The sequence below is a fragment of the Ahaetulla prasina genome, chromosome 8 (assembly GCF_028640845.1).
Source record: "Ahaetulla prasina isolate Xishuangbanna chromosome 8, ASM2864084v1, whole genome shotgun sequence".
NCBI lineage: Eukaryota > Metazoa > Chordata > Lepidosauria > Squamata > Colubridae > Ahaetulla > Ahaetulla prasina.
In genome coordinates this window covers 27,252,488-27,273,726 of record NC_080546.1, presented here as the reverse complement: position 1 = coordinate 27,273,726, position 21,239 = coordinate 27,252,488, and the positions used below count along the sequence as shown (strand labels likewise).

The 21,239-nt window shown below is 37.7% G+C and overlaps 1 protein-coding gene across 6 annotated transcripts in view; it reads right to left on the bottom strand.

The window, feature by feature from the left end:
• The window catches only part of GSTCD (glutathione S-transferase C-terminal domain containing), a 54,383-nt gene that overhangs the window by 6,665 nt on the left and 26,479 nt on the right, over window positions 1-21,239 (bottom strand). For 5 of the 6 annotated variants that reach the window (XM_058192874.1, XM_058192875.1, XM_058192871.1 and 2 more), the window contains 5 exons: window positions 14,931-15,046; window positions 13,816-13,860; window positions 8,805-8,933; window positions 7,943-8,076; window positions 6,171-6,201 (listed from right to left, as the gene is read on the bottom strand). In XM_058192874.1, the coding sequence (XP_058048857.1) occupies window positions 6,171-6,201; window positions 7,943-8,076; window positions 8,805-8,933; window positions 13,816-13,860; window positions 14,931-15,046 (455 nt within the window). The remainder of the gene's footprint in view (window positions 1-6,170; window positions 6,202-7,942; window positions 8,077-8,804; window positions 8,934-13,815; window positions 13,861-14,930; window positions 15,047-21,239) is intronic. The other variant, XM_058192876.1, reaches the window with a different exon arrangement.

Here is a 21,239-nt window from a genome sequence, read left to right as displayed (position 1 = left end):
TAGGCTCGGCGGGGTTTGGAGGCCACGGGCCACGGCCATTACTTTGGTCGTCGCCTGGGCCGCTGTGCCCGGTGACACCGGGGCTTTGGATTTATAACTGCAGCAGCCTGGTGGTGAACAGGGGCGGAGAAGAATTGAGGAATGGAGAAGGAAGGGATATCGGTAAACGCGAGTGGAGTGCTCCGGTGCGGGGGTTTTCTCCCCTGCGGCTGGAAGGAGCACGAGTCATTCTGGAGAGAGGAGAACTTAAAATAAGAAGATTACGGTTTTGTGGAGCTCTGGAGAGAAGAGGTGATGGAGAAATTTAGGAGGGAGGTTTGAGGCCCCTCCTCTGAGAACAGTGGTGGCGTCAGCTTCCGCCTTCACTATGAGAATTTTGATGACATCACTTCCCTTCGGCTTCCTGGTTGACTAACTGTACTCTGGACTCGTTGCTCCTGTGAGTGCCCCCTGGTGGATCCGGAGGAAATTATAAGGATACTGTGCTTGCCTGAGGATTTTGAAATTTTTTTTCTAAATGGCAAAAGGTCAGAGACCAACTGCTGGAGAGATGGAGAGAATTCTGGAAAAGTTATCCAATATGGACAAGAAACTGGATGATTTGCAAAGAGGCCAAACGGAAATAAGAGCAGAAATTGTGACTATCCAAAAGGATTTAAAGGATACTCAACAAGTCTCAGCAGAAAACAAGCAGAAAGTGGAAGGTCTGGAGGGTGAGATGCGGGCAGTGCAGAAAAGAGAGGAGACGACAGGCAATGCTGTGCTTGGACTACAGATGGATAAAATGTCTTATTTCCTTAGGTTTCAAAATTTGGAAGAAGTGGACCAAGAAGATTTGAGAGATGTTGTGACTAAATTGTTAGGAGAATTTCTTGGGAGAGGTGTTGATTTCATGAATTGGGATGTGGATCGAGTTTATAGAGTTAATTCACAATATGCACGCACGCATGCAGTTCCCAGAGAAGTTCATGTCAAATTTGTGAGAAGAGAGACGAGAGATGAAATTCTTAGAAAACATAGGAGTGGGGCACTGACTTATAGGGGCAGGGAGATAGCCATTCTGAGGCAGATTCCCAGACAGGTACGTGAAATGAGAAAGAAATATTACTTTTTGTCAAGCAAATTGTACCAGAAGGGAGTAGGCTTCAGATGGCTGATGCCAGAGGGATTGATGATTTTCCGGGAGGGCATTACGAAAAAAATTAGTACAATTGCGGAGGCTACGGCCTACGTGGAGGAACACAAAGCCCTCCTGGAATTAGATGATCCAGGAATTGAAGAAGGGGAGGTTATAGACCATGGGGCGGAGGCGGCTGCCGCTGTTGCGGCCCTGGAGTTGGGTCAGGCTGAACCCAGAGTTCTGAGATCCAAAACTAGGAAGTGATAAAGATATTTGGTATTGTGTTGGTTTTCCTTATTCTCTTTTGTATGATATTCTGTTTATTCTTGACCCTTCTTTATTGCGTATGTAAGATTTGTAAACTTAGCTACTTCGTGTCACCTGCTTGCCATATGGCTGTTGTATGTGTTAAAAATTTGAGCAAAATTCTTATCTTGCATAAGAAAAATGAAAATTTACCATACCTGATATGTATTTGTATAAACCTTTTTTGACCAATAAAAACTTTTTGAACACAAAAAAAAAAACAGTAGAAACCTTTAAATTTCTAGGTTCTATCGTATCGCAAGATCTAAAATGGACAGTTAACATCAAAAACATCATCAAAAAAGAACAACAAAGACTGTTCTTTCTGCACCAACTCAGAAAGCTCAAACTGCCCAAGGAACTACTGATCCAGTTCTACAGAGGAATTATTGAGTCTGTCATCTGCACCTCTATAACTGTCTGGTTTGGTTCTGCAACCCAACAAGAAAGACACAGACTTCAGAGGATCATTAGAACTGCAGAAAAAATAATTGCTACCTATCTGCCTTCCATTGAGGACCTGTATACTGCACAAATCAAAAAGAGGGCTGTGAAAATATTTGGGTTAAAAATATGGGTTTAAAAACCCATCTAATCCAAGAACAGCCATTTCAGTTAGGCTCTGCAGCATAAATTGCAGAGGAATTAGTGAGTCTGTCATCTGCACCTCTATAATTGTCTGGTTTGGTTCTGCAACCCAACAAGACAGACACAGACTTCAGAGGATCATTAGAACTGCAGAAAAAAACAATGGCTACCCACCTGCCTTCCATTGAGGACGTGTATACTGCACAAATCAAAAAGAGGGCTGTGAAAATATTTACAGATCCCTCACATCCTGGACATAAACTGTTTCAACTCCTACCATCAAAACGACGGTATAGAGCACTGCACACCAGAACAACTAGACACAAGAACAGTTTTTTCCTGAAGGCCATCACTCTGCTAAACAAATAATTCCCTCAATACTGTCAAACTATTTACTAAATCTACACTACTGTTAATCTTCTCATCGTTTCCATCACCAATCTCTATTCACTTATGACTGTATGACTGTAACTTTTTGTTGCTATCATTAAGGGTTAAATTGTACCCTATGACCATCATTTGTGTTGTAAATGTTGTACCTTGATGAAGGTATTTTTTCTTTTATGTACACTGAGAGCATATGCACCAAGACAAATTCCTTGTGTGTCCAACCACACTTGGCCAATAAAATCTTTTCTATTCTATTCTATTTATATTTCATTATGTTTTACTAATATAGGTGAAATGTTAATATATATTACTAGCCCCGGTATGAAATGCCACACACACACACACACACCCCTATATATAATGTACACATAACCTGATTTTAAATCTCAGTGTTTTTGTTTCTATGTTTATTTAACAGTGTAATTCAAAGCAGAATTAAATAGATATAGAATTTGATTTTCCTATCATTGGCAGAAATAACACTAACTAGCTATTTTCAATTCTACATGTCTGGGAAACAGAAGATAAATGTAATGTGTAATAAATGCCATAATTGGAATAAAGCCTCCCTAGATCCATTAATGGCTTTATGTGTGGAATGTGCTCCCTCTTAGGAAACATTAGCTTAAGTGAGAAAACTGGTTCTTTAACCTAAGACTTTCTATTCATGGGGAAAAAAGTTTTATTCTCTGGATATTTATCCCCTTAATGGAACAAAATCATTTTATTAAGCTGTACAGCAAGTTTTCCTAATTTTTCGGGTACCCTTCACATACATACATGATATCACATAGCTCATGCTCTTAAGTGGAGAAAAAGTGATTGAATGCCTCTATTTCCAACTGTATAGCTTAAGAAGAATCAAATGTTGCATTATTTTCAATGCAGACAAAGAGACCACTTTATCTGAAAGGCCTATGTGAAAAAAAAAAAGGTAGATTAATGAAAATCATTCCATCATTTTTCCCTTGTTCCTCTTTTCTAAAAAGCACTATTCTATATCACATATATATGCATTTAATATTTAAGTAATCTCATTTAGTGATACAAGGAATTTTCTGTAAGAAAATTCACATAATCTGTGACCAACAATCACTTCTTTACTCTGGATTGTTGTTACTACTATTTTGAACAAAAAATTTGAAGGATATGAATGCTTTTAGTTTCATTTGATAAATAAATTAAAAAAACCATATTGGGATAACCGATGAAGTATGTGACAATGTCTAGCCACCAAGTTGGCTTCATTGGGATAATTAAAAGCATACCAATCCAAACTGGAAGGGTTCTCATTAGTGCTGATACATCTAAGTTATAAGATATAAACTTGGAATTGGGACACCATCTGGGATAGATTTACATAAAATAAATCTACAAATAAATTGGACTGATTTTGGAATGTCTTCCTGGCAAAAATGTCCTTTTTTTAAAAAAACAAAAACCTGTTGCACATTTATGAAAACAATCTGTTTCTTAGAACCTGCAATGTTTCACTATGACACATCTTCTTAACTTCTGAATTTGCTATTTTCTTATCATTGCAATATTCAATGAAAGAAGAATTTTCAGAAATTTAAGAAGTGGAAAAATATACTGCACCCATGATAGAAAAAAAAGTTTAAAATAATTTACATTAGTAGTGTTTTATTTTTTCACTGGTGTAATACTTCCAGTTCAAACAGGTGTGAAGTAAAATGTTGTCAAAACACAAAAATAAAGATAGAATGTAGCCTTTACATCTTATAACTTTTTTTAATTTCAGGACATGTTGAGGGTATGGACATGGCCATTGTAGTGAATATACGTAGAAAATAACTTTGGTAAATGAAATACCTTTTAAGTGGTTTCATCTAAATAAGTGTTCACAATAATTGAAAAAATTATATGAAAAGATTTAATCCTCTGTTCTTCGTCTTACTTTTTTAGTTGTGAGTAAAGAAAAAATCATGTTCCATATGAATGATTGATTTAAGGAGTGGCATGTATTACCTCTTTAAAATATATTTCATTTATTAGAAACATTAAAACTATTCGTTAATATGGTTCAATTTCAATTTTTTTATGGTCACAGAATAACAAATAAAAGCATTAAAACGATACTAATAGTAAAGAATAAAAATAAAAGAATATTGCGATTAATAATAGATTAATAGTTGGGCGTTAAAGTTGATCTAATTTTACATACAGCATAGCAGAATTTAGCCACGTTCAGAGAAACTACTTCATACTGATCAGATGACAGTTGCACATAAAAAAAGATCAGTATTTCTCAGACATTTTATTAGGTAAGATGCTATGAATTGAATCAGTGTGAGTCCTTATAGAACAGGGGTATCAGCCATAGGGTGCTTAGATCTGGCTGGCGAGCCCTCCCTGGAAACAGTGAAGGACTGGCCTATGATGCCTCTGCCAGCAAAAATAGAGCTGGGGAAGACCGCCTGAGCTCCGTTTTCACTGGCAGAGGGCTGCAGGAGGCTGTTGTGGCAGAAAACGAAGCCCGGGTGGGCTGCACAAGGCTTCCCTGAGCTCCGTTTTTATTGGCAGAAGGTTGTAGGAGGTAATTGCAGTAATGGCCCCTGGCCATGCCCCCCCCCTTCCCCCCCGGTCAAACACAACCCTTATGCGCCCCTCAATGAAATCGAGTTTGACATTCCTGTTATAGAAGATGCAGTGTAGCAGGATGTGAGCTGTTTTTCAATGGCCCATTGTCCACTGAAGCGCAATTTCAGCTCATTGATATTTTTTTAATGTCGGTCCTCCAACACTGCTGTGGGAAGTGTGTTGCAGCATGCTAAGGTTAATGCCCTTCGGATTTGTGAGATGGTTATTTGATACAAATATCTCACTGCTTTAAAAGACCCTTTGAGACCTATATATGAAGGGCCTCTGGTGGCTCAACAGACTAATGCAATCTGTTATTAACACAGCTGCTTGCAATTACTGCAAGTTCAAGTCCCACCAGGCCTAAGGTTGACTTAGCCTTCCATCCTTTATAAGGTAGGTAAAATGAGGACCCAGATTGTTGGGGGCAATAAAAGTTGACTTTGTATATAATATGCAAATGGATGAGACTATTGCTTAACACAATGTAAGCCGCCCTGAGTCTTCGGAGAAGGGCGGGATATAAATTCAAATAATAAATAAATAAATAAATAAATAAATAAATAAATAAATAATAATAATAATATGCAATGAAATTATATTTTAACGTATGTCGAATAATAATAATAATAATAATAATAATAATAATAATAATAATAATAATAATAATAATAATAATAATAATAATAATATGCAATGAAATTACATTTTAATGTATGCCGATTAGTGTGCTAATACTACTGGATGGGCTCAAACTGCCTCCAGACATATTTAAGATACCATAGAAGACATTAGAAAGAAACTTCCTATTTGACAGCTATTCTTTGTATGTACAATTGATGGATGAATATAGTTTTTTAAATATCAAAATTAAGGGGTTTTTTTTGCCCATGTTTTAAATTATTAATAGCTGTTCTAAATTCTATTTTATGACCTGCCTTAGAGATTCTTGGATTTGAAAAACAAGATAAGAAAATAAATTAAAAATAAATTTATATTTACTAAATGTTTATTCCATTAATAAAAGGAAAACAAGACATATGCTTTTTAAAGTTTGCTATTTTGATATATTTTTAATGAGAGATTTCTTTTACAGTACAAACTAAACTAAACAAGAAAGATACGCACAATGAAATTCTAAACCTAAAGCTTATCTTTATCTTACCTTGTATGACAGCACTTTCTTGAACTGATGGCTATAATAGAAAAGAAGATCTTATTTTAAATGCTAAACAAATTCTTAATCAAGTGACTATGTTGTTGCATATAATATAAGAGAGAAGTACCCTAAACATGTTTCATTTAGTAGACTACCTTCTAAAAATGGATCAGTAGTTCAGTTTGTTTTTAACTATGTTGCACTCTTAAAAACTTAGATCAGAAATGTTCCTGGAAAAAAAAACAAGAATACTTTAGAATAGTTGCACTTATTGCCTTATCTTTCCATAGCTATACAGACATGATAACATCTGCAAGGATTACATTCCCCAAAGATTGCAACAGAAGAATCTGGAGAGGAAAATTAGAAAACCACAAGTGAAATGATTGGCTATACAAATGGTGTTGACAGGGGAAAATGGTTTGGGGGACCATAATCTGAATTATCTAAATAATGGACTGCTGGCACAAGGTTTAACAACTTTCAAGAAGTGGAAAAAAATTACTTTGAATATGTGTTTGATTAGAAGAGCTTTAAAACTGAATCCTGGGGTGGGATGGGTTAAAAATGTGAATATTTGTAGCTCAGTTAAATATTTATGTTCTATAGAAGTAATAGAAGTAATGAAGTATTCACTCCTGTGTACAAATCCAAGTGAATCAACATAGCAATGCTATAGAGACCATCTTGATTAAAATAAGTGGAAGAACAAATATGCTTAAGAGGGTTCTGCAGAGCACCATGAAGGGTTATATAAGTCTATTGCTATTATTCTTCCTGATGTCTCCAAATGTCTAAAAATTCAAAGAGAAAACGTGAATAAGATTTATTTAAAATAAACATCAAATCTTTCAAAGAGTAATAATAGGATTTCAACCATCCAGACATCTCTTGGAAGGCTATGGTCATTCCAGAAGATTCTTTACTTGTCTTACTAACAGAGGGAAGAACCCTTCCTAAGTTCATACCAACCAATAGGGAAAATGTTTCAGGAAATAATAGTAGGAGGAACATGGAAGAAAGTGATTATGTAAGGTTGGGGTTCTTAATTTTAAGGGAAATTAAAGCTTAATATAATCAAATGGTCAAACGACACTTTAAATATTGTACCTAGTTCTAGGCATCATTTTAAGAAAGAATGGGTTCCGAGAAGGAATGATCAGAGGATCGCTTAAGCCTCCGATGAGATTGAGAAGAAATTGGGGCTGTTTAGCTTTGAGAGGACAGTGGAAGGATAGCCTGCACTCTTCGTAAACATGAAAATACATCCAAAGAGAGACAAGGATATGTTGGTTCTGATTGCAGGACCCCGATGAACAGATTTAAGGTACAGGAAGGTAGAATCCAACTGAAAGTTAGAAAAAGGTTTCTCAAAAATAAGACCAGTGAACTACACTGGATCTCTTCAAGTGGAAGTCAGATAAACGTTTATTGGGATGTTTTAATCGAGATTTCACCATTGAGCAGATGGATTTTATAAACAAAATGACTCTTTCCAATTGTATGTTTTGGGATTCTGTGATTTGGGGTTGTGTATTGCTTTTCTACATAACACACAACATTAGTAACTTGTATTTTTCTTATGTAACACAAGCTGAAATACTTGGATATAATTTGTAAGCAACTTTAAACATTTTAAAATACCAGTTGTTAAACATAATGCTTGGCTTTTCTGTTTTCTCTATTATGTGAGAAAGCTTTTACCATTGTACCCAAAATGCAGTTTCAGATGTTTGATAAAAGGGTATACATTTTAATAAATTGGAAAGGCAACAGACCTTTTTGGAAATGCAAACTTGGATGTATTCTGTACGAACCCGTAACAGCAGGGAGAGATAACAAATGCTGCACCAACTTTGATACAGTGTTCAATGACCATGTCTGTTGCCACTCCACAAGCATGCAGTGCCACCTGAAAAAGAACCTCCAAATATTTATTTTATTTGTTCAATTGCTATGGCCGCCCATCTCAGGAATGACTCAAATATGGGTGGAATATACTGCCCCACTAGAAAACTTCCATGAGAAATAAAGGCTTTCTATTCATATACTACAAAATTAGAGGGTGCACTGAGCATATTTGGAGGGTGCATAAATCAGAGAGGGAAGAGCCTCAGTGTCAGTGATAAATGTTTCTATGAATGAAAGCATAAAATGAATACTGCTCCTTAGGGAACCAATCATTCCCATGTCCTTTTTTCCACAGCTGAGTTATCTACTGGAACATCAGCTTTCATTAATTGTGCTTTTATTATTCATACTCAAATTCGAAAAAAATGTTATAGAAGTTGACATGAGAATTAATGTCAACGTGAACTCAAATTAAATAATGAGAGTAATCAAGCCAACATGGAGTAATCCATATTCCAGGCATTGACCACAATTCTACAAATTTAACAAAATAAACCTGTTTCCTGAAACCTGGTAGTGAGACAGTCTTTAAATAATGCTTAGATTTGGTTGGTAACATAAAATAGCATGAACCTCCTCCTCCCTCCTGAACAGTATAGGATACTTTTGCAGTTTACAAATTATGTTTCAACTAATTTGTAAGAAAATAATTTCCTAACGGTAGTCCTTGAGTACAATAACAACATTATTGGGACCAGAATCGCTAGTTACAATTCTAAAGTAGCTTACCCCAATATTAAAACTTCCTTTAAAATTGTCCATATTTGCTTGGATGAACCAAATATTATGTAATCCTAATTCATCACTTCTTTTTTCGGCACATATGAGTGACTGTTCCTTATTTTCCACCAAAATTATCTACATTAAAAAAGAAAAAAAATAATCTTGGTCAATTTCTGGATTAAAAAACAACTCATATATATATTTATAATCAAAGACCAAAGTTTCCTTGAACAGAAATGTTTCCATTATAAACATAAGTGAAATGCAATTAAGCTTGGCCTGAAATAGTTTTTTCAAAAATGCATTATTCTGGGCATGTCACAAAAATCAGATAACTAAAATCTGTTTTCATAGTTAAAAATTATACTAATTCTAAAGAATGGATTTTCTAACCTAACACTGATAATAATATAATCATGATGGTGACCCCTCAGTTCAAAAAGGACAGTGTATTTCTTAAGGTCAAAGGCTTAAGGAATACTCTAGCTGCAGTTCTCGAAAGTTAGTATTTATTCTTGTGTGCAGTTATTATTCTGCAGTGCCATCCAAAACCATTTTAATAAACACAGTATAAGTGCCAAACCTACAAAGGTTTTATCCAGTTAGCTTATAAAAACAAAGAGTAGATGTTTGCTAGTTACTATTTGCACTGTCTTTCATATCAAGCATTTATGACCACATTTATACCAGATGGGCCCAGTTAAGATCATTTTCACATTTTGCAGAACTTTGCAACTGCAGTTCTAAAATAATTTGTGAGCAGGCCTCTTTTCAAGCATTTGGAAAGAAGCTGTTTTTTTCAGGTTCACTTGCAGGCCTCAGAATGATCAACACAGATTTCCAAGGGAAAATCTCTCCGAGGCTTAAGACAGAGACATATAGTTCCTAGAGAAGCAGCACAGTCCTGTGAGCTAGTAACTAATTCACACTATTTCTCGGATAACACTTCTATATTTAAGGATAGTGAATAAGAACAGAGATTTATATTTTAAAAAACTGAGGGTTTTTTGCACAAGATTTCCAGTTTGCCAACATGTTTGAGATTATGTAAAGTTTTGGAATGGGTCAGGCCATTGGCTAACCTTTTCCAGACCAAGTGCCTAAAGCGCACGTGCGTGCATGTACCCTCAGCATGTATCCCGCCTCCAGCGCATGCACAGAACAGACCCAAAGACCATCTGGTAGATGGGAGGCATGCTGAACTGGGGCAACGGCTCACGTGCCCACAGAGTGGCACACTTGTCATAGGTTCGCCATCATGGGGTTAAGCTATAAGCTGAAGAATATTCAGGCAATTGCTTTAGCTTTTTTATTAGATTTATATAAATTTATGTAAAAGTTTAAAACTAATGTCCCAAAGGTGCTTTTCCAAAAGGCAACTGATTTTCTTGGTTTTTTTCCTTGAAAACATTTCACTTTTCATTCAAGAAAAGTTCAATGTTGGCGAACCTTTTCGGCACCAAGTGCTGAAACGGGAGCGTGCACCCACCTGAAACCAGCTCCCCATTGCGGGAGCACCAGAAACTGGAAGAGCAGCTCCCTGGCGTGCATGGCCACAAACCGGAAGACCGGCACATACACCCGCCAGAAACCGGAAACTCAGCTTCCCGGCACGCACATGGGAACCGCTCTTCTAGTTTCTGGCACTCCCACATGAGAGTGCCAGGGAGCTGCTCTTCCAGTTTCCAGTGCTCCCCCCTGCACATGCATGGTCCCGTTTTGGCAAGGTTCGCCAACACTGCAATAAGCAGTTCATTGAAATTGCAACCAAAATGTGGAGTCCTTGGTGTTCTCTAAGCTTGGTTGCTTATCTATCTATCTATCTATCTATCTATCTATCTATCTATCTATCTATCTATCTATCTATCTATCTATCTATCTATCTATCTATCTATCGTATTTTTATACTGCCCTATCTCCCAAGGGACTCAGGGCGGTTTACAGCCAAGTAAAATATACACATAGATAAATACAAGTTAAAACCACAATTTAAAAAACTTATTAAATACGGCCGAATATTAAAACCCCAATAAAATAATAAAACTGATTAAAACCAAATTTAAAATTTAAAAATTCTAGTCCAGTCCTGCGCAAATGAACAGATGTGTCTTAAGCTCGCGGCGAAAGGTTCGAAGGTCAGGAAGTTGGCGAAGTCCTGGGGGAAGTTCGTTCCAGAGGGTGGGAGCCCCCACAGAAAAGGCCCTTCCCCTGGGCGCCGCCAGCTGGCACTGCCTGGCTGACGGCACCCTGAGGAGTCCCTCCCTGTGAGAGCGTACGGGTCGGTGAGAGGTATTCGGTAGCAGCAGACGGTCCTGTAAATAACCCGGCCCAATGCCATGGAGCGCTTTAAAGATAATTACCAAAACCTTGAAGCGCACCCGAAAGGCCACAGGTAGCCAGTGCAGTCTGCGCAGGAGAGGTGTCACGTGGGAGCCACGAGGGGCTCCCTCTATCACCCACGCAGCCGCATTCTGGACCAACTGGAGCCTCCGGGTGCTCTTCAAGGAGAGCCCCATGTAGAGAGCATTGCAGTAGTCTAGGCGAGATGTCACAAGGGCATGAGTGACCGTGCATAGGGCATCCCGGTCTAGAAAGGGGCACAACTGGCGAACCAGGCGAACCTGGTAAAAAGCTCTCCTGGAGACGGCCGCCAAGTGGTCTTCAAAAGACAGCCGTCCATCCAGGAGCACGCCCAAGTTGTGCACCCTCTCCATTGGGGCCAATGACTCGCCCCCAACAGTCAGCCGCGGCTGCAGCTGACTGTACCGGGGTGCCGGCATCCACAGCCACTCTGTCTTGGAGGAATTGAGCTTGAGCCTGTTTCTCCCCATCCAGACCCGTACGGCTTCCAGACACCGGGACAGCACTTTGATAGCTTTGTTGGGGGGCCCGGTGTGGAGAAGTACAGCTGAGTGTCATCAACGTACAGTTGATACCTCACACCGAAACCACTGATGATCTCACCCAGCGGCTTCATATAGATGTTGAACAGGAGGGGTGAGAGAATCGACCCCTGCGGCACCCCACAAGTGAGGCGCCTCGGGGTCGACCTCTGCCCTCCCGTCAACACTGTCTGTGACCAATCGGAGAGATAGGAGGAGAACCACCGATAAACGGTGCCTCCCACTCCCAATCCCTCCAACCGGTGCAGCAGGATACCATGGTCGATGGTATCAAAAACTGCTGAGAGGTCTAATAGGACCAAGGCAGAGGACTAACCCCTATCCCTGGCCCTCCAGAGATCATCAACCAAAGCGACCAAAGCCGTCTCAGTGCTGTAACCGGGCCGGAAGCCGGACTGGAACGAGTCTAGATAGATAGTTTCATCCAGGTACCGAAGTAATTGACATGCCACCACACTCTCTACAACCTTCGCCGCGAAGCGAAGGTTGGAGACCGGACGATAATTACCTAATACAGCTGGGTCCAGGGAAGGCTTCTTAAGGAGAGGTCTCACCACCGCCTCTTTCAAGGCGGCCGGAAAGATCCCCTCCAACAAGGAAGCATTCGTAATCCCCTGGAGCCAGCCTCGTGTCACCTCCCGTGTGGCCAGCACCAACCAGGAGGGGCACGGGTCCAGTAAACATGTGGTGGCGTTCAACCTCCCCAGCAGCCTGTTCATATCCTCGGGAGCCACAGGGTCAAACTCATCCCAAACAGTCTCAACAAGACAGCCCTCCGACATCCCACCCGGATCCACCCAATTTTGATCCAGACCATCCCGAAGCTGAACGATTTTATCGTATAGATAACCATTAAACTCCTCGGCACGTCCCTGCAACGGGTCATCCCGCTCTCCCTGTTGAAGGAGAGAGCGGGTCACCCGAAACAGGGTGGCCGGGCGGTTATCTGCTTGCCAGCAGATGTTTCACTACCCAACTAGGTAACATCATCAGTGCTAGTTGAGTGTGAGGTTTGTTTCCTTTTATATGCAGTAGCATGTTCTGCCAGTATTGTTGGAGTTGTGTGATTTTCTCCTTGGTAGTTCCTTGACAAATGCAGCAGGGAAGCAGTATTTTGTTGTGCATATTATATTTACATAGATCAGTGGTAGTCAACCTGGTCCCTACCGCCCACTAGTGGGCATTCCAGCTTTCAAGGTGGGCGGTAGGGGTTTTGTCTGATACTGAAGCACTTTCCTTTTTTTTAATTAGGTTTTCATAAAATTCCCCATGACAATTTAAATTTCTGAAAATATACTATTTGTATCATCCATGCATAAGTTTAGTTCACGTTATATAAGTGAAACTAAATGGCGCTATAGTGTGACCACAAACAAAAGAGCCTCGTCCCAGAATAGCTTGCGCATCTCCCCCCACACCACCCAGCTGTAACCGACAAGCAGAGCTAGTAGCCGGCACCCCCACCCCCACCCCCAATCCACGATGTGCGAGAGGCATGGACAGACAACAATACATGGTGCATTACTGTGGAACCGGTGGGTGTTTAGAAAATTTTACTACTAACAGAGATACAAAAGTGGGCGGTAGGTATAAAAAGGTTGACTATCCCTGACATAGACTGTTGCACCAGAGGACTGCTCTTCAAATTTTATTAGAGAATCTTCTGAACTTGTTCTAATATTGCTAATTAATTATTAAACTGATATCTCCCCACAATCAGCTGATCACTTATGGATAAAATCTGTCATATTTAGGCTAACCTAAATGTTAACTTTGCTTTCGGCCTGGATATACTAATTTTGTCTTTTTCACTAACTATCTATAGGAATTATTTTAAATGGGAACTATTAAGAGGCATAAAAATGTATGTTCTCACAAACATTATTATTTTGTTATTTTAAAAACATACAGAAAACTGATAATGATTTTTTTCTTAGAAATAATGTTCTATAAACTTGGACAGTATTATTATTGAAGGATGGTACATTATGATTAGTTAGAAAAAATATCCAGAAAAAGGTGAAAAGGTACTTGAAAAACATACTACTATAAATAATACCCAATTGCAGATATGAAATTTTGAATTAGCAATATCTATTTTATTGGTACTTTACCTGGCACAGTGGTAATATATAAGCAAGAACAATTCCAACATGGCCCTGTTCAAGACAAGAAATGAAGAAGTAAATCTTAATTCTACATAGCCACTATTTTACAATTGGGCATGTGCTTAAATGGAAAATATGCTTTATTTTGAACTACATAACACTACATAAGTTCCAGAAGAACTTATGAACACTACATAAGTTCCAGAAGAATTTTGGAATAGCCATGGTTCATCATAAAGCAAAATCTGGGATGTTTTCATTATTTAAGGAAACAAAATCTGGATGGATCTCAAAGTGATTTTACAGGATTAAGTAAGGTAAGGCTGGCGTGCCTGGGACTTCTCTCTCTCAAGAAATCATCTTACTCTGGACTCCAACCTTCTTAAGGGTTGGGCTTCAAAAATTTTAGCAAGGGGTTCTCTGCCTGGTTGCTGGGTGGGCGTGGCCATGGTGGGCATGACCAAGTCGGCCTCCTGTACCATGGTGGAGGGAGTTTTTTCCCTCCCCAGGCTCCAGAGGCTTTCCTCAAGCCTCCGGAAGGGCAAAAACAGCCTCCTTAGACTCCGGAGGCCTTCTTCCCGAACTTCTGGTAGGCCCATTTTTCGCCCTCCCAGAGCCTCCACACGCACCCTGCAGTTATCTGCATCCAAAACTAGCCGCATGGGGACTCGTGGGTGGGGCCAGCCAAGAGAGGGATTTGGGGGTTCTCTGAACTGCACAGAATCTTAGCTAGAGTTTCTCCCAAACCACTGCAAACTGAGCAGCCCACCACTGACTGGCTTGTGCACTTGTTCCTTCTGGCAATGATTTTTTTACTGCGTATTTCCATATCACTTCTGTTGTAAACCTCAAAACAACCTCTGTCTCTGAAAAAAATACTCTTTTGCTCAATGTATCAAGAGATGTATGCTTCAGCTTGGGCATGAAATATTGAAATCTGTGGTATGGGTATGGAACATTTTGCATATCCTTATATGCAATATATTGTAACAAAATATCGATAGAGACATGAAAGCCAATGAATCACTAATCAGTTTGCCTCTGTCTTGTAGCTTGTTAGTATACTTGTATATATATGTGTATATGTGAAAAGTAATTGAGATTGCATGTTACTACATTACCCCACCACTGCAAAAATCCACAATTACATCTCCAGGTTTAGCCAGTTTTGTCACTAAAGCGATTAGATTGTTCAGCTGCTGTTGTTTCCTCAAAGCGCGATCAGCAGACATCTTTCCTAAGAATGAGAAACAGAAATATAAAGACTGAGGAAAAGATGGTTTCTTTTTAGAATCATTTAACTGAGGGGTATCAAACTTGTGTTGTCACATGACGTATCTTGACTTTTTTCCCCTTCGCTAAAATGGGGGTGGGCATGACACATCTGGCTCGCAGGCTGTGAATTTGACACCACTGATTTAACTACTTATTCTGATTGGCAACTGATTTATTTTTATGGTTTAGCAGGAGTAGTTCGGATTTCATATGGTGAAAAAAGGAGGAAAGAATAAACTTGCTGAAAATGGCTTGTACAGTAAGTCAGCTTTCCAAGTAAGCTTAAGTTCTGTTGATTTCTCTGACACATCTGCATAATTTTCTTTGCCAAAACAAAAGTAGTTTGCTATTGCATTGTTCCAAGATATCTACTGACTCCCAGTCTGGTCTACATCCTTATTATTTTCTGTACAATCCCCACACAAATTCTAAGTGTGATCCCGATTAGCACTTAACAGAACTTCCTTCTTTCTACTACCCTGGTTTCATCTGACAATGTAATCTGATACGAAAATAATTTGCACACAAATAAGTTTATTTATGTACTTTCAGTTTACTAAGGATTAAATGTCAGCCACTACTATTGTTGGTTCCTTATGCAACGTTCAGAAGTCACAAAATGCACTACATGGCAGATTACAATATTTCCTATTTCATTTTTAAAAAGAAATGTTTGTTCATCAAAATTAAGGTCCAGTTTGATTTCTTTTTTTCAAGAAACCCACAATTAACAAGAAAACCAGAAATTATTTATCTCCAGCAGAGGTCCCCACTATGCATAAGTTCTTTTTAATCGAAGAAGCCAAGTTTTAGCTGTATCAAGGTTTGCATGAAGCACACTGTCTACACTTAATTATAAAGGTAGTCCTCGAGTTATGACAATTGAGCTGAAAATTTATGTTGCTAAGTGAAACATATGTTAAGTGAGTTTTGCCCCATTTTACAACCTTTCTTGCCACAGTTGTTACACGAATAGCTCCAGTCATTAAGCAAGTAAGATGGCTGTTAAATGAAACTGGCTTCCCCATTGACTTGTCAGAAGGTCACAAAAGGGGATCACGTGACCCTGGGACACCACAACTGTCATAAATGTGAGTCAGTTGCCAAGGGTCTGAATTTTGATCACATGAACTGCAATGGTCATAAGTGTGAAGAAGGGTCCTAAGTCACTTTTTCAGTGCCGTTGTAACTTTGAATGGGCACTAAATGAACCGTCGTACGTCAAGGACTGCCTGTAATCACTCCACTGAAGTTTATATATTTCAAACATGAGACTTCCAGCACTACTGAACAATAATGGCTTACAAAAAGATCCCCCCAAAAGATGAAAAGGATATATTTGGGTTCATCCAACTATCTATTCCATATCCTTGTCACTCTCATTGCAGCAGTGAGCATATTATAGAACATAATTCAAAACTATTTATTTTAAAAATGCATTGTCTTGAGGCAGCAGAACCAATATGAATAGTATAACACAGATTTTAAATCTTAACAAAACTGATAAAATATCAGAGTCAGATTAAAAATGATGGCAACAGTAACAGTAGATTTTAAAAAAACTCTTCCAGAGCAGCCTCAATAAGTTTTCTTTTCTCTCCCATTGGCTTTATGAAATGCTAAACTTTTACTATGTTTGGCAGTGTTCTGCAAATGGCTATAACTTATTGCAAAACACAGCCCGTATTTAATGTTTGGATTTTTTTTGGTGAAAAGTAGAATTTTCCTTCACAAATGTACAGCAATTTAGACAATGACCATAAACAGGAACTGTAATTTAAATCATAAGAATAAAAACCAGACTTGCATTATTAAAAGAATAATTTGTGCCCTAAGATAAAACATTTTATTTCTGTAATTCCTTCTACTTTAACTTGTCATGCAAGAACAATAGCCAATACATCTAAGTTAACTATATGTTGTGACTGTCTTTAACAATTTGGGGAATATCCCTTAAATTGGTACTACACCTCCTAAGATATGGAAGAGGGATCATGAGAGACAATCAATGCTTGAAAAGTTGATTTAAAATGTAATTCAGGACAGAATGGCATTACAATGTTTTTAACTCTTATTGTTTGCTTTAGCGCTTCGAGCCAAATTGTTTTCTATTAAGATAAGTTCTTAAAAGATTTCAAGAGGGAGAATAATGCCTTTTTCTATACAGCTTTTTCAATTATTTCCTGGAAAGGCCAAATGGCTATTAAAATACCTTGACACATCAAGAAAGAGAAGAGTATAAATCTAACAAATAAAATAAAATAATGTTCTGACTAGGTTCCCTTTCATAACTTTATTTTTAATCTGGGAAACTAATTGAAATAAAACCAAAACAAACTTTATGAAAACAGCTATCAGTGAGAACTTCACTGAAGGGACAGTTTCTTCCCTTTGGTACATAATTTTATTTAATTCTCAAGAGACATTTCTATAACTTCTGATAAAGCAATACATAGCAACAAACTCTAATGCTAATTTGAGTCATTCGATCTAGTGCGTTTAATTTAAAAGTCCAAAAAAAAATGAACTTTCTTTCTAATTCTTTCTATTTAAAAATATTTGAAGATCTGACAAAAAGTTCGTAAAATTGTTTTCTGTTTTCCTTTTTTTGTATTTCTTACTAACAATTCTTCATATTCCTAAGCCGTATTTCTTAATTTCTTGATCTTGTCACTTTAAGTTATTTGGACAAAGATTCATAAATAGCAAGAAGAACATATTAGATATACAATTCTTCATATTCCTAAACCATATTTCTTAATTTCTTGATCTTGTCACTTTAAGTTATTTGGACAAAGATTCATGAATAGCAAGAAGAACATATTAGATATACCCATCCATTATAACCAAGACCAAGACCAAAACCAAACAATATAACATTCCCTTTTTCTGGTTTGCTATACTTACTATATAGTAAATGAATACATGTTTTAGTCAATAACTCTATCTTAGATGTCATAGATTATTATTTATAGTTATAAATAATAGAAAACCATAAAACTGTTGTAAAGTTTCACAAATGATACCCCTTCAGTTACCCATCTTCCCTCTCACTTTAGAATTGAAATTAAAAATACGAGAGAATCACTAATGGATCATTGAAAAACTCAGGGAATTCCTAGCCACTGTGGCTAATCATGTTTTGTTAGGTAATTAAAAAGCATTTCAAAGCCTGTGGGAAAGAACAATTCACCCTGTGGGAGTCATTTTACAATAAGTACCATTTTAACTCACCATACCCTTAAGAGTGTAAGACAAAACAGTATGGAGAAGAACTCAATCTCTAAAATTCTATCACTGAGATCCTAGTAATGTTTCTTACTGTCAACAGCCAAAAATAAAATTATATTGTCATCATAATTAGTAACAAAATATCTCTAAAATGCCAGCAATTTCTAACATTCCAATTCCAATCCAAGGAAAGATTGTTTGTGGATGAACTTTGGCTAAATATAAACAGCTGATTTTAACAGATAAACATAAAACCAAGGATAACATAAATCAAAACGATTGATTGATGCCTCTTTCAAGAAGTCTTTTAGTGCCAGATTTAAAAAAAACCCACAAAAGCAGAGACCTTTAATTCTATCTGTCTGTCTGTATCTCTCCCCCCCCCTCGGAGAGAGCACACAAGTGACAATATTATGATCAAGTTGTACAAAGTAATAAAAATGTGGAATGGCTATTGTAATAGTTAAAAAGTTCTGCTTTTCACTATTCATAAGATCGTAAATACATATTTATTCTAACAATGTAGAATATATATATTACTTATATTTCCAAAAGACAGCTACATTTTATCACGAGAGTTTTATAAATGTTTTAACATTCAGATGGATTTGCACAAAACATGACAAAGTAGAATGATGTTATACTGCAGCACAATACAGTATTTAAGGCAAGTTACACACACAAAGTTCTTCTCAAACCCAGGATGGTATTTCTAAAGCAGGGGTGTCCAAACTTGGTCCCTTTAAGACTTGTGGACTTCAATTCCCAGAGTTCCTCAGCCAGCTTTGCTGGCTGAGGGACTCTGGGAGTTGAAGTCCACAAGTCTTAAAGGGACCAAGTTTGGACACCCCTGTAAAAGTGTACTATAAAATCTGAGCCAAGAACCTGCTTATTCCTGAACGTTCCATATATGTAGTGGTAATTTATGATATGAACATGGTATAGTTACAATTACTAACTAGTTCCCCAAGAGCTAGCCAAAAATGTAGGTTTCAACTGTATGCATGGCCTACATTTTAAAAACAATAGCTGTACAGGTAGTCCTTGGTTTATGAAAACAATTAAGCCCCAGATTTATGTTGCTAAGCAAGACTAAGTGAGTTTTGCCTCTGTTATGAGCTTTCTTGCCACAATTGTTAGGTGCATCACTGCAGTTGTTGAGTTAGTAACACAGTTGTTAGGTAAATCTGGTTTCCCTACTGACTTTGCTTGTTAGAATGTCACAAAAGGTGATCACATGACTTCTGGGATATTTGCAGCCATCATAAATACGAGTTTATGAGTTTAATTACATTGATCACAGCGTATGAGTTTAATTACATTGATCACAGGGATACTGCAAAGGTCACAAGTGTGAAAAACGATAATAAGTCACTTTTTTCAGTGCCGTTGTAACTTTGAACAGTCACTAAATGAATTGCTGTAAGTCCAGGTCTACCTGTACTAGACTTCAGCAGTCCAAATACTTGGGAATGACCTACGGTTCAGCGGCTTAAGTAGACTTAACTTATAACACTGAATGTGGCCTTTCTGTTTCTAATTTGGTCTATAAGGTACAGTATATATATTAAAATGATTTTCTTTTATTTATATTAACAAAAAACAATAATTTATTACTGTAAACTTTGATTAGGTATCTCACAAATACACATAAGAAGATAACCATTATTTGTAAACACCAATAAAAAATTCACAAAATGTTATTTTAATTATATGCATGTTATATCTACTGTATCTATTTCCTGTGTTATGTCTACACCATGGAGACTTTTAAATACATTCAGTCTGTTTTCTAACTACTTTTCAGGGCACTAATCTAAACAGGATTGCTAAATGTTAACTGGCTGTATTTAAATTAATAGTATATTCTGTTCTTATAGATATTAGGACATGATTACAAAAGAAAGTAACGATTTGGAAGTTTAGGATATCTAGTTAGTTTAATATTCAATTTACATACTAAAATAAAGAGCTGTGTTTGGTATTTCTTAATCTTTTTATAGTCTAAACTCGACAAAATACTGATAAACTCACTGCTTTGGTCTGTAGATCTATTTCATATCAGAAACACAATGCAACAGAGACAGTTTAATGCTTTCCTTAATGCTATTTCTAAATAAAAACCCCATTCCTTGAAGCTATTATTTTTTCCATTTTGTAAACTTAAAGGCAGTTTTGGAAACCAAACAAAAACAACCTACTTAGGCTTCTAGATCATTCTATTTTAAAGCACCATAGCATTTAGTCCTGCTTATAATTGAAAAAAAATAGCTAATATGAAAGACAGAATCAAGCTTGCTAGCTATGATATTACTGTGTGAACTTTTGCTGCTGTGCTTATGAATTAAAAAACAATAGCAGGAAATTGTGTGAATACAATATGCCAAGAGATTTCTTTCTCCTTAAGAGGGGTAGACATTAATATATTGGTTAACTATTGCATACCTGATGGTCTATGCCAGTGGTTCTCAACCTTTATAGTGCTGCGACCCCTTTAATACAATTCCCCACGATGTGGCGACCCCAACCGTAAAATTATTTTTTTAGACAGCGATCTCAGCGCGCCTCAGCAGCCGCAGAGGGGGGGGAAAGCGGCAAACTGTTTTTTTAAAATTTATCGCGCCTGAAGCCGTATTGGCTAGCGATCTGAACTGCTTGCGATTGCCTTGAGGACGGAGGCATTAAAGCGGAGACTCCTCCCCTATTAAGTTTATCGCACCTGAAGCCAGATTAGGCTAGCGATTGGGAGCGATTGCAGCTGGCTTGAGAGGGAGACATCAGAGCAAAGATTTCTCTCTTTTTTAATTCATCGCGCCTGAAGCCGAATTTGGCTAGCGATTTGAAGAGCCTGCAGATGGCTTGTGAAGTCAACCATTGGACCGCATTTCTTCGACTCACAAGTATACTTCCCATATTTCCTATGG